General features: G+C 57.7%; 2 protein-coding genes across 4 annotated transcripts; both read right to left on the reverse strand.

The window, feature by feature from the left end:
• Nucleotides 1-1,638: 1,638 nt before the first annotated feature.
• LOC102107560 (pepsin B-like) lies at nucleotides 1,639-6,099 on the reverse strand. 3 transcript variants are annotated; one of them, XM_088067067.1, is made up of 10 exons: nucleotides 5,817-6,099; nucleotides 5,479-5,583; nucleotides 4,803-4,953; nucleotides 4,284-4,401; nucleotides 3,979-4,097; nucleotides 3,159-3,358; nucleotides 2,784-2,906; nucleotides 2,558-2,702; nucleotides 2,045-2,143; nucleotides 1,640-1,877 (listed from the first exon to the last, which is right to left on the reverse strand). In XM_088067067.1, exons 2-10 carry the CDS (start codon nucleotides 5,532-5,534, stop codon nucleotides 1,725-1,727), a joined length of 1,164 nt encoding a protein of 387 aa, XP_087923193.1. In that variant the 5' UTR covers nucleotides 5,535-5,583; nucleotides 5,817-6,099; the 3' UTR covers nucleotides 1,640-1,724. The 3 variants fall into 3 exon arrangements, with proteins under 3 accessions (XP_087923194.1, XP_087923193.1, XP_005529399.2); XM_088067068.1 differs by lacking the exon at nucleotides 5,479-5,583 and having other exon boundaries at nucleotides 1,639-1,877; XM_005529342.3 differs by having other exon boundaries at nucleotides 5,479-6,099.
• Nucleotides 6,100-6,867: 768 nt separating this feature from the next.
• LOC102107379 (pepsin B-like) lies at nucleotides 6,868-11,464 on the reverse strand. Its single transcript, XM_088067066.1, has 9 exons — nucleotides 11,385-11,464; nucleotides 10,485-10,638; nucleotides 10,004-10,121; nucleotides 8,986-9,104; nucleotides 8,473-8,672; nucleotides 8,207-8,329; nucleotides 7,929-8,073; nucleotides 7,257-7,355; nucleotides 6,868-7,020 (listed from the first exon to the last, which is right to left on the reverse strand). Exons 1-9 carry the CDS (start codon nucleotides 11,438-11,440, stop codon nucleotides 6,868-6,870), a joined length of 1,167 nt encoding a protein of 388 aa, XP_087923192.1. The 5' UTR covers nucleotides 11,441-11,464.
• Between the last annotated feature and the right edge of the window lie 337 nt (nucleotides 11,465-11,801).

An 11,801-nucleotide genomic window follows, 5' to 3' on the forward strand; every position in this document is an offset into this window, starting at 1 on the left:
ATCCCCTCACACCGGGATCACACCGGGATCACACAGGGATCCTGCATCCCCTCACACCGGGATCACACCGGGATCACACAGGGATCCTGCATCCCCTCACACCGGGATCACACCGGGATCACACAGGGATCCTGCATCCCCTCACACCGGGATCACACCGGGATCACACAGGGATCCTGCATCCCCTCACACCGGGATCACACTGGGATCACACAGGGATCCTGCATCCCCTCACACCGGGATCACACCGGGATCACACCGGGATCACACCGGGATCACACAGGGATCCTGCATCCCCTCACACCGGGATCACACAGGGATCACACAGGGATCACACAGGGATCCTGCATCCCCTCACACCGGGATCACACCAGGATCACACCAGGATCACACAGGGATCCTGCATCCCCTCACACCGGGATCACACCGGGATCACACCGGGATCACAGAGGGATCCTGCAGTTCCTCACACCAGGATCACACAGGGATCACACAGGGATCCTGCATCTCCTCACACCAGGATCACACAGGGATCACACAGGGATCCTGCAGTTCCTCACACCAGGATCACACAGGGATCACACAGGGATCACACAGGGATCACCCAGGGATCCTGCAGTTCCTCACACCAGGATCACACAGGGATCACACAGGGATCACACAGGGATCCTGCAGTTCCTCACACCAGGATCACACAGGGATCACACAGGGATCACACAGGGATCCTGCAGTTCCTCACACCAGGATCACACAGGGATCACACAGGGATCCTGCAGTTCCTCACACCAGGATTTAGTCACTCCTTGCACCAGGATCCTGCAGCTGGTTGTGCCCATGGAGGGGAGCCATGGCCTCGAGGCACGGGGGGCTTTGTTCCCTCTTTAGGGGCCCTCGGGGTGTGCCAGGGAAGCTGTGCCAGGAGATCTGGGGTGAGATGAATTGGGGACAGGGGGCTGCAGGAGGAGGGGGCGGTGGGGACCCTGTCCAGCTGCAGCCAGGGCACTCCATGGCACCTCGAGTCCCCAGGTGACCCTGTCACCTCCCTGCCTGTGGCCACAGGATGGGGTTTCAGTGGCCAGGGCCATCCTGCTGGCAGATTTGCCTGGAAACAGCGGATTTTTGGGATCTCCTGAGCATCACCCACACTGGACCTCAAGGACAGCTTCAGGTCACCCTGCACCACCCCAATCCATCTGACCCTGCTCCTCTCGGGACCACCCACATCTCAAATCCCTCCTTCTCTCCCTCTTTGGAGGCTGCAGCCATGAGTTTTTCCCCTGGAGAACAAACCCAGGGTGTTTTCCTCAACCTGAGCATCTTTGCTTTAATTCCTGATTTAATCCCTCATTTATTTGCAAATACACGTGGGCAAGTCCCCCTTGGAAACAGAAAAAAACAAACCAAGGAACCTGGAGCTGTTCACACACAGCTGCTCCTGCTCCAAACTGGTTCCTGAAGCCTCTAGCAAGGGCTCAGCCTGAAATTCTCCCACTCATCCCAGTCTCCCAGCCAGCTCCAGCAGGGATCTGGGTGCCATGAAAAATAATTTTCAAAAGACCCCAAATTTGTCATTGCCTCAATCCAGAAACTCAGGGAGCGCCTGGCAACCTCAAGCACGGGTTGGATTCACAGTCCTTTATTCACTGCTCATCACCACACCCGGATCTGAGGGAGGAGAAGGTTATTCCAGGGATAAAATCCCCTGTGGATGGTGCTCAGCATCCCTAGGATGCCGTGGCAAAGCCCACCCTGTTGTTGGCCACGTCGAAGATGGAATAATACTGCCTGAGGAAGAGATTCCCGAGGATCCAGAGGGGCTGGCCACTGGCAGAGGACACATAGGTGCTCTCCACCCCCACGGTGCAAATCCCATCATCCTGGGGAGGAAAAAAAAGCCAATTCCAGCACAGTTCCCAAACCAATTCCCTCCCCACGGCCACAGGCAAGCAGCAGAAGCTCCGGGAAATGGGGTGCTGGAAAGAAACTCTGATTTTCTACTGGGCAGAACTGCAGATTCCTGCTGGGATGGGGAAATCCCACCTACCTGCAGGACATAAACAGCGGGAGGCAGCGGGATCCAGGCTCCAGCGATGGCAAAGTAGAGGGTGGGCATTTCTGGGATGGTGCTGCAGTCAACGAGGAACTGCAGGAGAGGCAGGGAGGGGTCAGGACACCCTGGACTGACACTGGCCTTTGGCCAGTGGTCACCACAGCCACGCTCCCTAAGGGTCAGCACAGCCCTGATGGTGCCAGACCCACATTTACCAAATTATTTCATTTTTCCCCCACTGCAGGGCTGTTCCAGGGCTGTTCCTGAAGCAGCCAGACCCACATTTACCAAATTATTTCATTTTTCCCCCACTGCAGGGCTGTTCTTGATGGAGCCAGAACCATATTTTTTATTTTTTCCCCACTGCAGGGCTGTTCTTGATGGTGCCAGACCCACATTTACCAAATTATTTCATTTTTCCCCCATCTCAGGCCTGTTCCAGGTGGGATATTTTGCTCTTTTGGGAACACTGGGATCTCAGCACCATCCTCACCCTGCCCCACCTACCCCATCGTCGCTCTCCTGGGCGCCCAGAGCCTGCAGCAGGGCTGGCAGGAGGGGACCTGGGACGGTGAGCAGGAAGGTCCCCGTGTCCACAATCCCGTGACAACCTTGGCTGCACCAGCCAGTGACCTCCATCCCCACGGAGAACCTGGAAAAGCAGCAGGAAAAGGCTTGGGAAACCTTCCCAAAGCTTTCCCAAACCCGCTCCGAGCCGTGGCGCAGCGCTCACCCCTCGATGTTGATCTTCCAGTACAATTCCTGGATCACTGGAGCCCATAAAACCTCCCCGGAGAAGAGCTGGGGGTCAACCCCCCCCAGGATGACTTCCCCACCGTAATTGTGTGTTGGGTTGCTGGAAAGACACAAAATCAGCCCCAAAATCTGAATAAAATCAGCCCCAAATGTGAATTTCTGCTCCACAATGACTTCCCCACCATAATTATATGTCAGGATTGCTGGAAAGACACGAAATCAGCCCCAAAATCTGAAATCAGCCCAAAATCTTAATAAAACCAGCCCCAAAATTGGAATTTCTGCCCCACAGAAAGCTGAGGAGCACGGAGAAGGTGCGGATGGAGGGAAGGATGGATCCTGGGGTTCTCACCGGGAGAAGTAGAAGCTGAAGATGGGTTTGCTGAGCTGCTCCTGCCACAGCAAATTCTGCAGCAACGTGGGGAAACCAGGGATGGCAACGCCCGGGTAAGCCAGGCCCAAAATCCCATCGAAATCCAGGTAGTAGAAGGGTCTGCTGGGCTCATCCAGGCTCAGGCCGAATTCCTGGTTGCTGAGGGTGATGTTCTGGATCTGCAGGGAGAGGGAAGGTGCTGGGAGATGTCAGGAATTGGTCCCAAAGGTGAATCTGCCCTGGGAGAGGCTGAGCCCATCGCTGCTGGGGTCAGGAGCAGCCTGACTCGCAGTTCTGTCCCCTCATCCTTTTTGTTCTACAGAAATAAAACACCCACAAACCCAGTTTTGCCTCTTAAATCAGTTTAAAATGGAGTTTTCTCCACCTGCAAGCCTCGCACAGAGCATTCCTTTTTGTCCTGGAAGCACAAAGCTTGGATGGACACAAAGCAAATCCTTGTGGCCAAAGAAATCCTTCCCTTATCCCTGAGCAGGGCTGGAAAGCACAGAGGACTGGGAATGGGTTTGTTTGCAGATCCCAATCTCAGAGTGAATTCATGCTGACACACCTTAAATGAATCAGGAGCCAATCCCCAGAATAAAGAGGCACTTTTAATTTTTACCCCACTTCAGGCCTGTTCCAGGTGGGATATTTTGCTCTTTTAAGGTAAAAAAAGAGAAAGATTTTGGGTTTTTTTCTTAAAAAAAGGTTTTAAGCAGCCTGAATTTTTAAGCAAATTGAGTTTTTAAGCCAGCTGGATTTGTTTTTCCCTGTGTCCAGCCCCTCAGGGCTCACTCACTGTCACAGTGTCACATCCCAACACCACGGACAGGTCCCCAAAGCCGTAGCTCAGGGTGTAGCCGGCGCCGGTGCCCAGGAAGGTGGAGGACAGGCTGTGGTTGAACCTGGCATGATCCTCTGCAGGGACAGAAGGTGACAGCCCCCAGGTCACAGCCCCGACCCCACAGAGACAGGCATCACAGGGAATGGGGCATAAATCCAGTCCCACCGGGTTGGTGGCCCCAAACCCCCTTGGGTGGCCCTGTCCCAGCTGCCAGGGGTGTCCCCAGGGGTGTCCCCAGGGGTGTCCCCAGGGGTGCTCACCACAGGCTGGGCTCTGGCAGTAGGTGGAGGGCACCCACAGGTTGGCAGAGCCGGTGTCGAAGATCACCAGGAAATTTTGGGGAGGGGTCCCGATGCCGATCTCTCCGAAGTAGAAGGTCTGTGAACGAGAGCTTGGGTGGGTTTCTGCTCCTGCCTGCTTTTTTGAATGAGGTTTCTGAACCCCAAAGCGCTGCTTATGGGCCTGCAGGGCACCAAATCACAAAAAGGGACAATGATTTGCCCTGGGCAGGGTCAGGAATGGTGTGGATCCACCCTGGAAACATCAATTCTGCTTTTCTGGAGAAGGGATTTCCCTGTCTCAACTGCAGCTGATGCCTCCTGCCCTCCCAGCCCCACCCAGCCCACGGGGCCAGCCTAAACCCCGCAAAAAACCCTTCCCAAAGCCCTGAACTGGGCAGTGGGAAGGAGCTGAGCCCCCCCAGCAGCCAGGAAAGCCAAGAAGGGCTTCCCAAAGAGCCAAGCCAGCCCAGAGGGGAAAGGAAAAGCTCCAGCTCTCACATCCAGGTGGTTCAGCAGAGGTTCATAAGCCACAGCCCCTCCGAGCTGGTATTTCCTCCCCGGATCCCCTCGCAGGTCGCTCAGGAACTCCTCGGGCAGCCCCTTCTCTCTCATCACCTCCCGCACGGACCTGCCCTTCCTCAGGGTGATCCTGTGGGGCACAGAGATCCAGCTGGGCACCCCGTGCTGGGGCTGAGCCCCTCTCCAGGCAGAGCCCTCATCCTCACCCTCATCCTCGCCTCCAGACCCCTCACCCTGCCTCCAGACCCCTCATCATCATCCTGCCCAGACCCTTCATCATCATCCTGCCCAGACCCCTCATCATCATCCTGCCCAGACCCTTCATCATCATCCTGCCCAGACCCCTCATCATCATCCTCGCCCCCAGACCCCTCACCCTGCCTCCAGACCCCTCATCCTCACCCCATACCCCGCATCCCAACCCCATGCCCCTCATGCTCATCCTTGTCCCCAGACCCCTCATCCTCATCCTTGTCCCCAGACCCTTCATCATCCTTGCCTCCAGACCCCTCACCCTGCCTCCAGATCCCTCATCCTCACCCTCATCCTCACCCCAGACCCCCCATCCTCACCCCAGATCCCTCATCCTCACCCCAGACCCCCCATCCTTACCCCAGACCCCCCATCCTTACCCCATCCTCACCCCCAGACCCACCTGAGCGTTCCCTCCCCGAGTGGGAGGCACAGCAGGGTCAGCAGCAGCCCCCACATGTCCCTGGCGGTGGCGGTGGCTCGGTGGCAGCTCCGGGGCCAGGACAGGCTGGGAATGGGCAGATCCGTGCCCAGCTCCTTCCTCCTGCCCTCGCTCCCTGCTCCCACCCTCGCTTTGGTCACCACATCCACCCTGATTTCCCTCCTCACCCAGCTCAGCGCCTCCCATACCGAGACCAAACACGGGACGTCTGATAAAAAGCGAAATGCTGTCCTTATCACCCAGGTAAAGGCTTTTTCTCTCGAGCTTTCCAGAAAACAAAGGCAAAAAAACACACACACCCTTTCCAGGGAATGGAAATTCCTGCTGCTGGTGTTCTGGGACTGGGCAGGAGCAGCCGTGTTTCAGGTGCCTGCAGACCTGCTGGCCGCTTCCATCCAAGTTTTTGGGCATGGAATGATGCTTGGAATCTTCAGAAGCTCGGAAATCCCCCCGAGTTTCCCTTTCTCCTCCATCGCATCCTGATGGATCTGCCTTGGCCTGGGCAGATCCTGCAGGGAGCAAAGGGGACAGTGAGGAGCAGCAGGGACCAGCAGAGCCTGTCCCCTCCTGCCACCACCACCCTGTTTCCAGCAGAAAATTCCCATTCCAGAGGGAGGAGGAGGAGGAGGAGGAACGTCCTTCCCCACTGTCCACGCCCACTTAATCTCGGTCCCAGCGCACTCAGCCTGTGTCAATATTTTGACACAAAGCTCGGAGCACTCCGTGTCCTTTCCCCCGGGAAGTGACAGAGCCGTGAGCACATCTGGGAACGAGCTCCGGTGATAAAGAACATCCAAGGAACAGCTCTGGATCCTGGGAAAGACCCAACCTCCCCTCGCCCAGGGTGTTCCCCGTCCCCTTCAGCCACACCCTGCAATTCCTGATATTCCCAGGGCAGTTTTCCCAGGCTGGGCAGCCCCACTTCAGGGTTTAGGGGTCATTTGGGTATCGTGACTCACCTCACAGCCTCAGATTCCCGCTTGGATAAACCACAGGGCTTTGGCAAACCTTTTCCAGCCGCAGGGAAGCTCAGGGGGTTCTCCCCTGAGGCTTCCCGAGGGTTGGAGGTGGAATCTGCCCATCCTTGGGGCTTTATCCCCGGGCCTGGAGCTCATCCCAGCGCTTACCTTGCTGGAGAAAGGGATTGTGAGCCACGGAACCCCTCAGGCTCAGGCCAACAAACCCAGGGGCTCAGAGACCATTTGGGATTTTCGGGTTTATTTGTTACAGGAGGCGCTGAGGACACACCCACACACAAATCCCGAGGGATGGGGACGGAAAGGAACAGAAAGGTCCCTGGGAATGCCGTGGCACTCCATGGGCCGGGAGAGGGGCTGGAATTTGCTCCCTCTAGGCCGACAGGGCGAAGCCCACGCGGTTGTTGGCCATGTCGAAGACGGTGTAATATTCCTTCAGGAAAATGTCTCCCAGGATCCAGAGGGGCTGCCCGTCCTGGGAGGGCAGGTAGGTGACCTCGATGCCCAGGGTGCAGTAGCCATTGCTCTGCAGGAGGGGAATAGCGGGGGTCAGCACCTCCAGCAGGCGCAGGGCGAGCGGCGCCGCTGCCCGGGGAGCTCCACGCTCCTCCCAGAGCCGCGGGAATTCTCCGGATGGATCCCAGACCCCTCATCCTCACCCCCATCCTCACCCCAGACCCCTCATCTTCATCCCCAGACCCCTCACCCTGCCTCCAGACCCCTCATCCTCACCCCCATCCTCACCCCAGACCCCTCACGTACATTCAGGACGTAGGCGGAGGGGGAGAGCGGGAGCTGAGCGCCGCCGATGCTGAAGGTGATGGGGGGCATGCTCTGGGTGTCGTTGCAGTCCACTGCGTACTGTGGGGACACGAGGTGGTGGCAGGGAGGGGACAGAGGCCATCGCATGCCAGCGTGACCAATGCTCCCTCCCCTGGCACCGTGGGATCATGGAATGGTTGGGGTGGGAAGGGAACTTAAACATCACCCAGAGCCTCTCCACACTTTCCACCATCCCAGGCTGCTCCAGCCTGGCCTTGGACGCTCCCAGGGATCCAGGGGCAGCCACAGCTTCTCTGGGAAATCCATTCCAGGGCCTCCCCACCCTCACTGAGAGGAATTCCTCCCTGTATCAAACCTAAATTTCCTCTTGTTCAATCTGAACCCATTTCCCCTTGTCCTGTCACTCCAGGCCCTTGTCCCAAGTCCCTCTCCAGCTTCCCCGTAGCCCCTTCAGATCCTGGAACGTGCTGTGAGGTTTCCACACCATGTTCTCCTCTCCAGGCTGAACATCCCCACCTTTCTCAGCCTGATGTCCCCTCATCCTGTCACGCCTGCAGTCCCTTGTCCTGCAGCTGCCACATGACTTTTGTGGGCTCTGATTCCCGTGCAGGCTCCCCACTGCTCCAGACCCCCCAAAATCCCCACACTCACTCCATAGCTGGTCTCCTGGGCTCCCAGGGCCTCCAGGATGCTCTGTATGTACTCCTGGGGCACGGTCAGCAGGAATGTCCCCGTGTCCACAATGGCCTGGCAGCCCTGGCTGCACCAGCCGGTCACTGACTGCCCGATGGCAAACCTGGCAGGGGAACGGGGACAAGGGCATGGCTTTGGGCACCTGCTGGCCCCTAAACCCAAAACATCGAGTCCCAAACCCTGCAAAGCTGCAGCTGAGCCACGGCATGGTGGCCAGAGGTACAAACACCACTCACTCCTCAAGTGCCACCTGCCAGTAAAGCTCCTGTGTCACCGGCACCCACGTGATGTCCCCCTGGAAGAGCTGAGGGTCGACACCCCCAAGGATGAGCTCTCCCCCATACTCATAGGTGGGCTGGCTGCAAAAAAGAAACAGTCACAGCAGCAGAGATCAGGAAATCTGTGTGGTAATCATGGGCTAGAGAGGGATAAATCCCCAGGGAACCCTCATGGGGACAGGCAGGGCACACCAGGACCTGCAGAATGCCCTGAAAGGTTTTACCGTGAGAAGTAAAAGCTGAAGATGGGCTCAGCGAGCTGGTTCTGCTCCAGCATCCCCTCCAGAGCCGTGGCCAGCCCTCCCACTGCCAGAGAGGGGTAGGCCATGCCCAGGATGCCATCGAAATCCGCAAAGTAGAAAGGCTGGGTGGGCTCGTCCTGGCTGAGCCCAAACGCCTGGTTTGTGACAGTGATGCTCTGGATCTGCAAGGGAAGGGGATCCGAGGTCAGCCAGGCAAAGCCAAGGGGGGGCTGCTGCTCTGAAAGCGCTGCAGGGTCACAGCTGCTGCCAACAGCGCCAGGCAGAGGGGAAAATTGGGAAAAAACCCCAGGAATTGGGTTAAAACCCAGCCCAAGGCCAGCTGGGTGACTGAGGGTGGCAGGAAAGGCTTCGTGTCTGCCCAGGGTTTGTCCAAGTCCAACACAGGACATGAGATCGGCCCTTAGGCTGCTCCAGGGCTCATCCCATGGGGCAGGACACGGCAGGGGAGGCAGGGATGGCACGGGCAGCACTCACCCTGAGCGTGTCAGAGCCCAGCACGATGGTGACGGAGCCGCTGCCGTATGACACGGTGGAGGACTGGCCACTGGGGGTGAAGGTGGCCGAGTCACTGGCCTTGAACTTGGCGTGGTTGACTGGGGGAGAGAGGAGAGAGGAAAGCCCTGGGCATGGGCTGCAGTGGGATTTCACTGCTGGATATTCCCCTGGGATAATTCCCAAGGAGCAGTTCCTGTGCTGCAGTGGGATTTCACTGCTGGATATTCCCCTGGGATAATTCCCAAGGAGCAGTTCCTGTGCTGCAGTGGGATTTCACTGCTGGATATTCCCCTGGGATAATTCCCAAGGAGCAGTTCCTGTGCTGCAGTGGGATTTCACTGCTGGATATTCCCCTGGGATAATTCCCAAGGAGCAGTTCCTGGGGATGGGGACAGGCTGCTCCTCTGTCCCGTGGTTCTCTTTCAGGTTGTGGGCTTTGAATCCCAGTTTTGCCCGGATCCCTCTCCAGGCATTTTAGCTTTTCTGTTTTTCATACATTTGTAATCCTGCAGTTCTTTAGTGCAGACTGAACTCCACGGACAGCGCTGGCTGCTCTCTTCACATCACAGGGGGCAAAAGGGCAAAGCCCTCACAGTGAAATCCCCATCGCTCTCCCGCAGTTCCCAGTTTTCCTCTTCCCTCTCCCCGGCCAGGAAGCACCCCTGAGATTCCTGAGATGGCTGTGGGAGTTCAGCCATCGAGCTCTGAGCTTCCCCAGGAAGGCAGCAGCTATCCCAGATCAGCATCAGGGTCATTTTTGGTCTGGCATCGTGATATCCCCACCGTGACAGGGGAAGGATGTGGAAGAACAGGGACAACGACGTGGCTTTGGGCACCCTCTGGCACCTAAACCCATCTTGGCTTGGTCAGTCTGGGATGCTCTAAAACACAGGGAGCCTGGAGCCCTGCAGTGCCGGGACAGTGGGTACTAATTAGTGAGTGCTAATTACTCCTAGGAGCAGTAACAGCTCCGCTCACAGCACCCCGGGGTACTCACAGCAAGCAGGACTCTTGCAGTCCGTGGAGGGCACCCACAGGTTGGAGGAGCCGGTGTCGAAGAGCACCAAAAACTTTTGGGGGGGCTCCCCGATGCTGATCTCCCCAAAATAGGAGGACTGGGGAAAAAAACAGAATCTCCATTGGCCACAGGCTCAGGGACAGACCAGGATTCCCCCTGGCATCTTAAACCCACCCAGGCAGGAGCAGACTGAGCTCTCATCCTGCTTTTACTCCCCCTCAAAATTAAATATTAAATCATTATTGTGGGTTTGTTTCATACAGAAAAGCTTCGCTCTTTGTGGCTGGGGATCAACTTCCTTGAGGTTTAAACCAGAAGCTTAAAAGAGTGGGGAAAAAAGCAATTTAAGAGTGGGGGGGAACAGCAATTTGTCAGTCCTGGAGGCTCAGGGGTGTCCAGATTGCTGTGGCAGCTGGGAAGGAGGAAGGGCAGGCAGGGAGGGGGAGTGTGGGGCACTCACATCCAGGTGGTTGGTGATGGGCTCCCTCACCACCGAGCCCTGGCTGGGCTGGTATTTCTTCACCGAATCGTATTTAATGTGCTTCAGGAAATCATCCAGCACCCCAGCTGCCCTCATCTTGTCCCGGATGGACAGGCCTTTCTTCAGACTGATCCTGCACCCAGAGAGGCAAAACACAACAAACACAGCAGGAAAAAAGATTTGGGCATTTTCAAAGGCTCAGTTCTGTGGGCTCCTTTGAGCCACGAGAGGAGCTCTCCGTGTTCCAGGAGCTCCCCATGCCCCAGGAGCTTTCCAGATCCCAGGAGCTGCTCCCCAGATCCCAGGAGCTGCTCCCCAGATCCCAGGAGCTCTCCATGTCCCAGGAGCTCCCCATGTCCCAGGAGCTCCCCATGTCCCAGGAGCTCCCCATGTCTCAGGAGCTCTCTGGAGCTCTCCACATCCCAAAAGCTGCTCCCCATGCCCCAGGAGATCTCCAGGAGCTTCTCTCCAGATCCCAGGAGCTCTCCATGCCCCTCGAGATCTCCACACCCCAGGAGCTCTCTAGATCACAGGAGATCTCCAGATCCCAGGAGCTCTCCAGATCCCAGGAGTTCTCCATGTCTCAGGAGCTCTCCAGATCCCAGGATCTGCTCCCCAGATCCCAGGAGCTCTCTAGATCCCAGGAGCTCTCCAGATCCCAGGAGCTCTCCATGCCCCAGGAGCTCTCTAGATCCCAGGAGATCTCCAGATCCCAGGAGCTCTCCATGCCCCAGGAGCTCTCTAGATCCCAGGAGATCTCCAGATCCCAGGAGCTCTCCACTCCCCAGGAGCTGCCCGGGGCTGTGACCAGCATGTGGAGCTGCAGGACACCGCGGTCCCAGAGCATCCTCACGCTCCGCTCCCCGCCCTCTCACCCACCTCACCGCCCCCTCCGCCAGCTGCAGACACGCCAGGACCACCGGGAGCCACTTCATGGTGCCGAAGCCGTCCGCGTTCAGCCCTCAGGAGGCGGCAGCAGCCGGGCAGGACCGCCCGGGCTCCCGCTTTTATCCCGGGAGGCAGCGTCGGCTCTTATCTGCTGACCTCCGCTTTCCATTAGCGCCTCTCGCAGCCCGGCCTCAAGGGCTGCTTTGTGCTTCGGGCCACGAGGATTCTGCGGCATCGCCCCCGGGGGCGAGATCAAAGGGAGCGATCCGATAAGGGGGCAGCGCTTATCGGGGACGAGCGAGCCGACGTCACCGCTCCGGCCGTGGCTGCGCTCGCCAAAACCTGCGCCAACCTTGCCCCAGGACAAAGGGACTCGAGGCTCCTGGCGAGGGAGAGAAACGCTTTTGG

This window comes from Pseudopodoces humilis, chromosome 26 (assembly GCF_049639895.1).
Source record: "Pseudopodoces humilis isolate 2021_Gansu_Grassland_sample_001 chromosome 26, ASM4963989v1, whole genome shotgun sequence".
NCBI lineage: Eukaryota > Metazoa > Chordata > Aves > Passeriformes > Paridae > Pseudopodoces > Pseudopodoces humilis.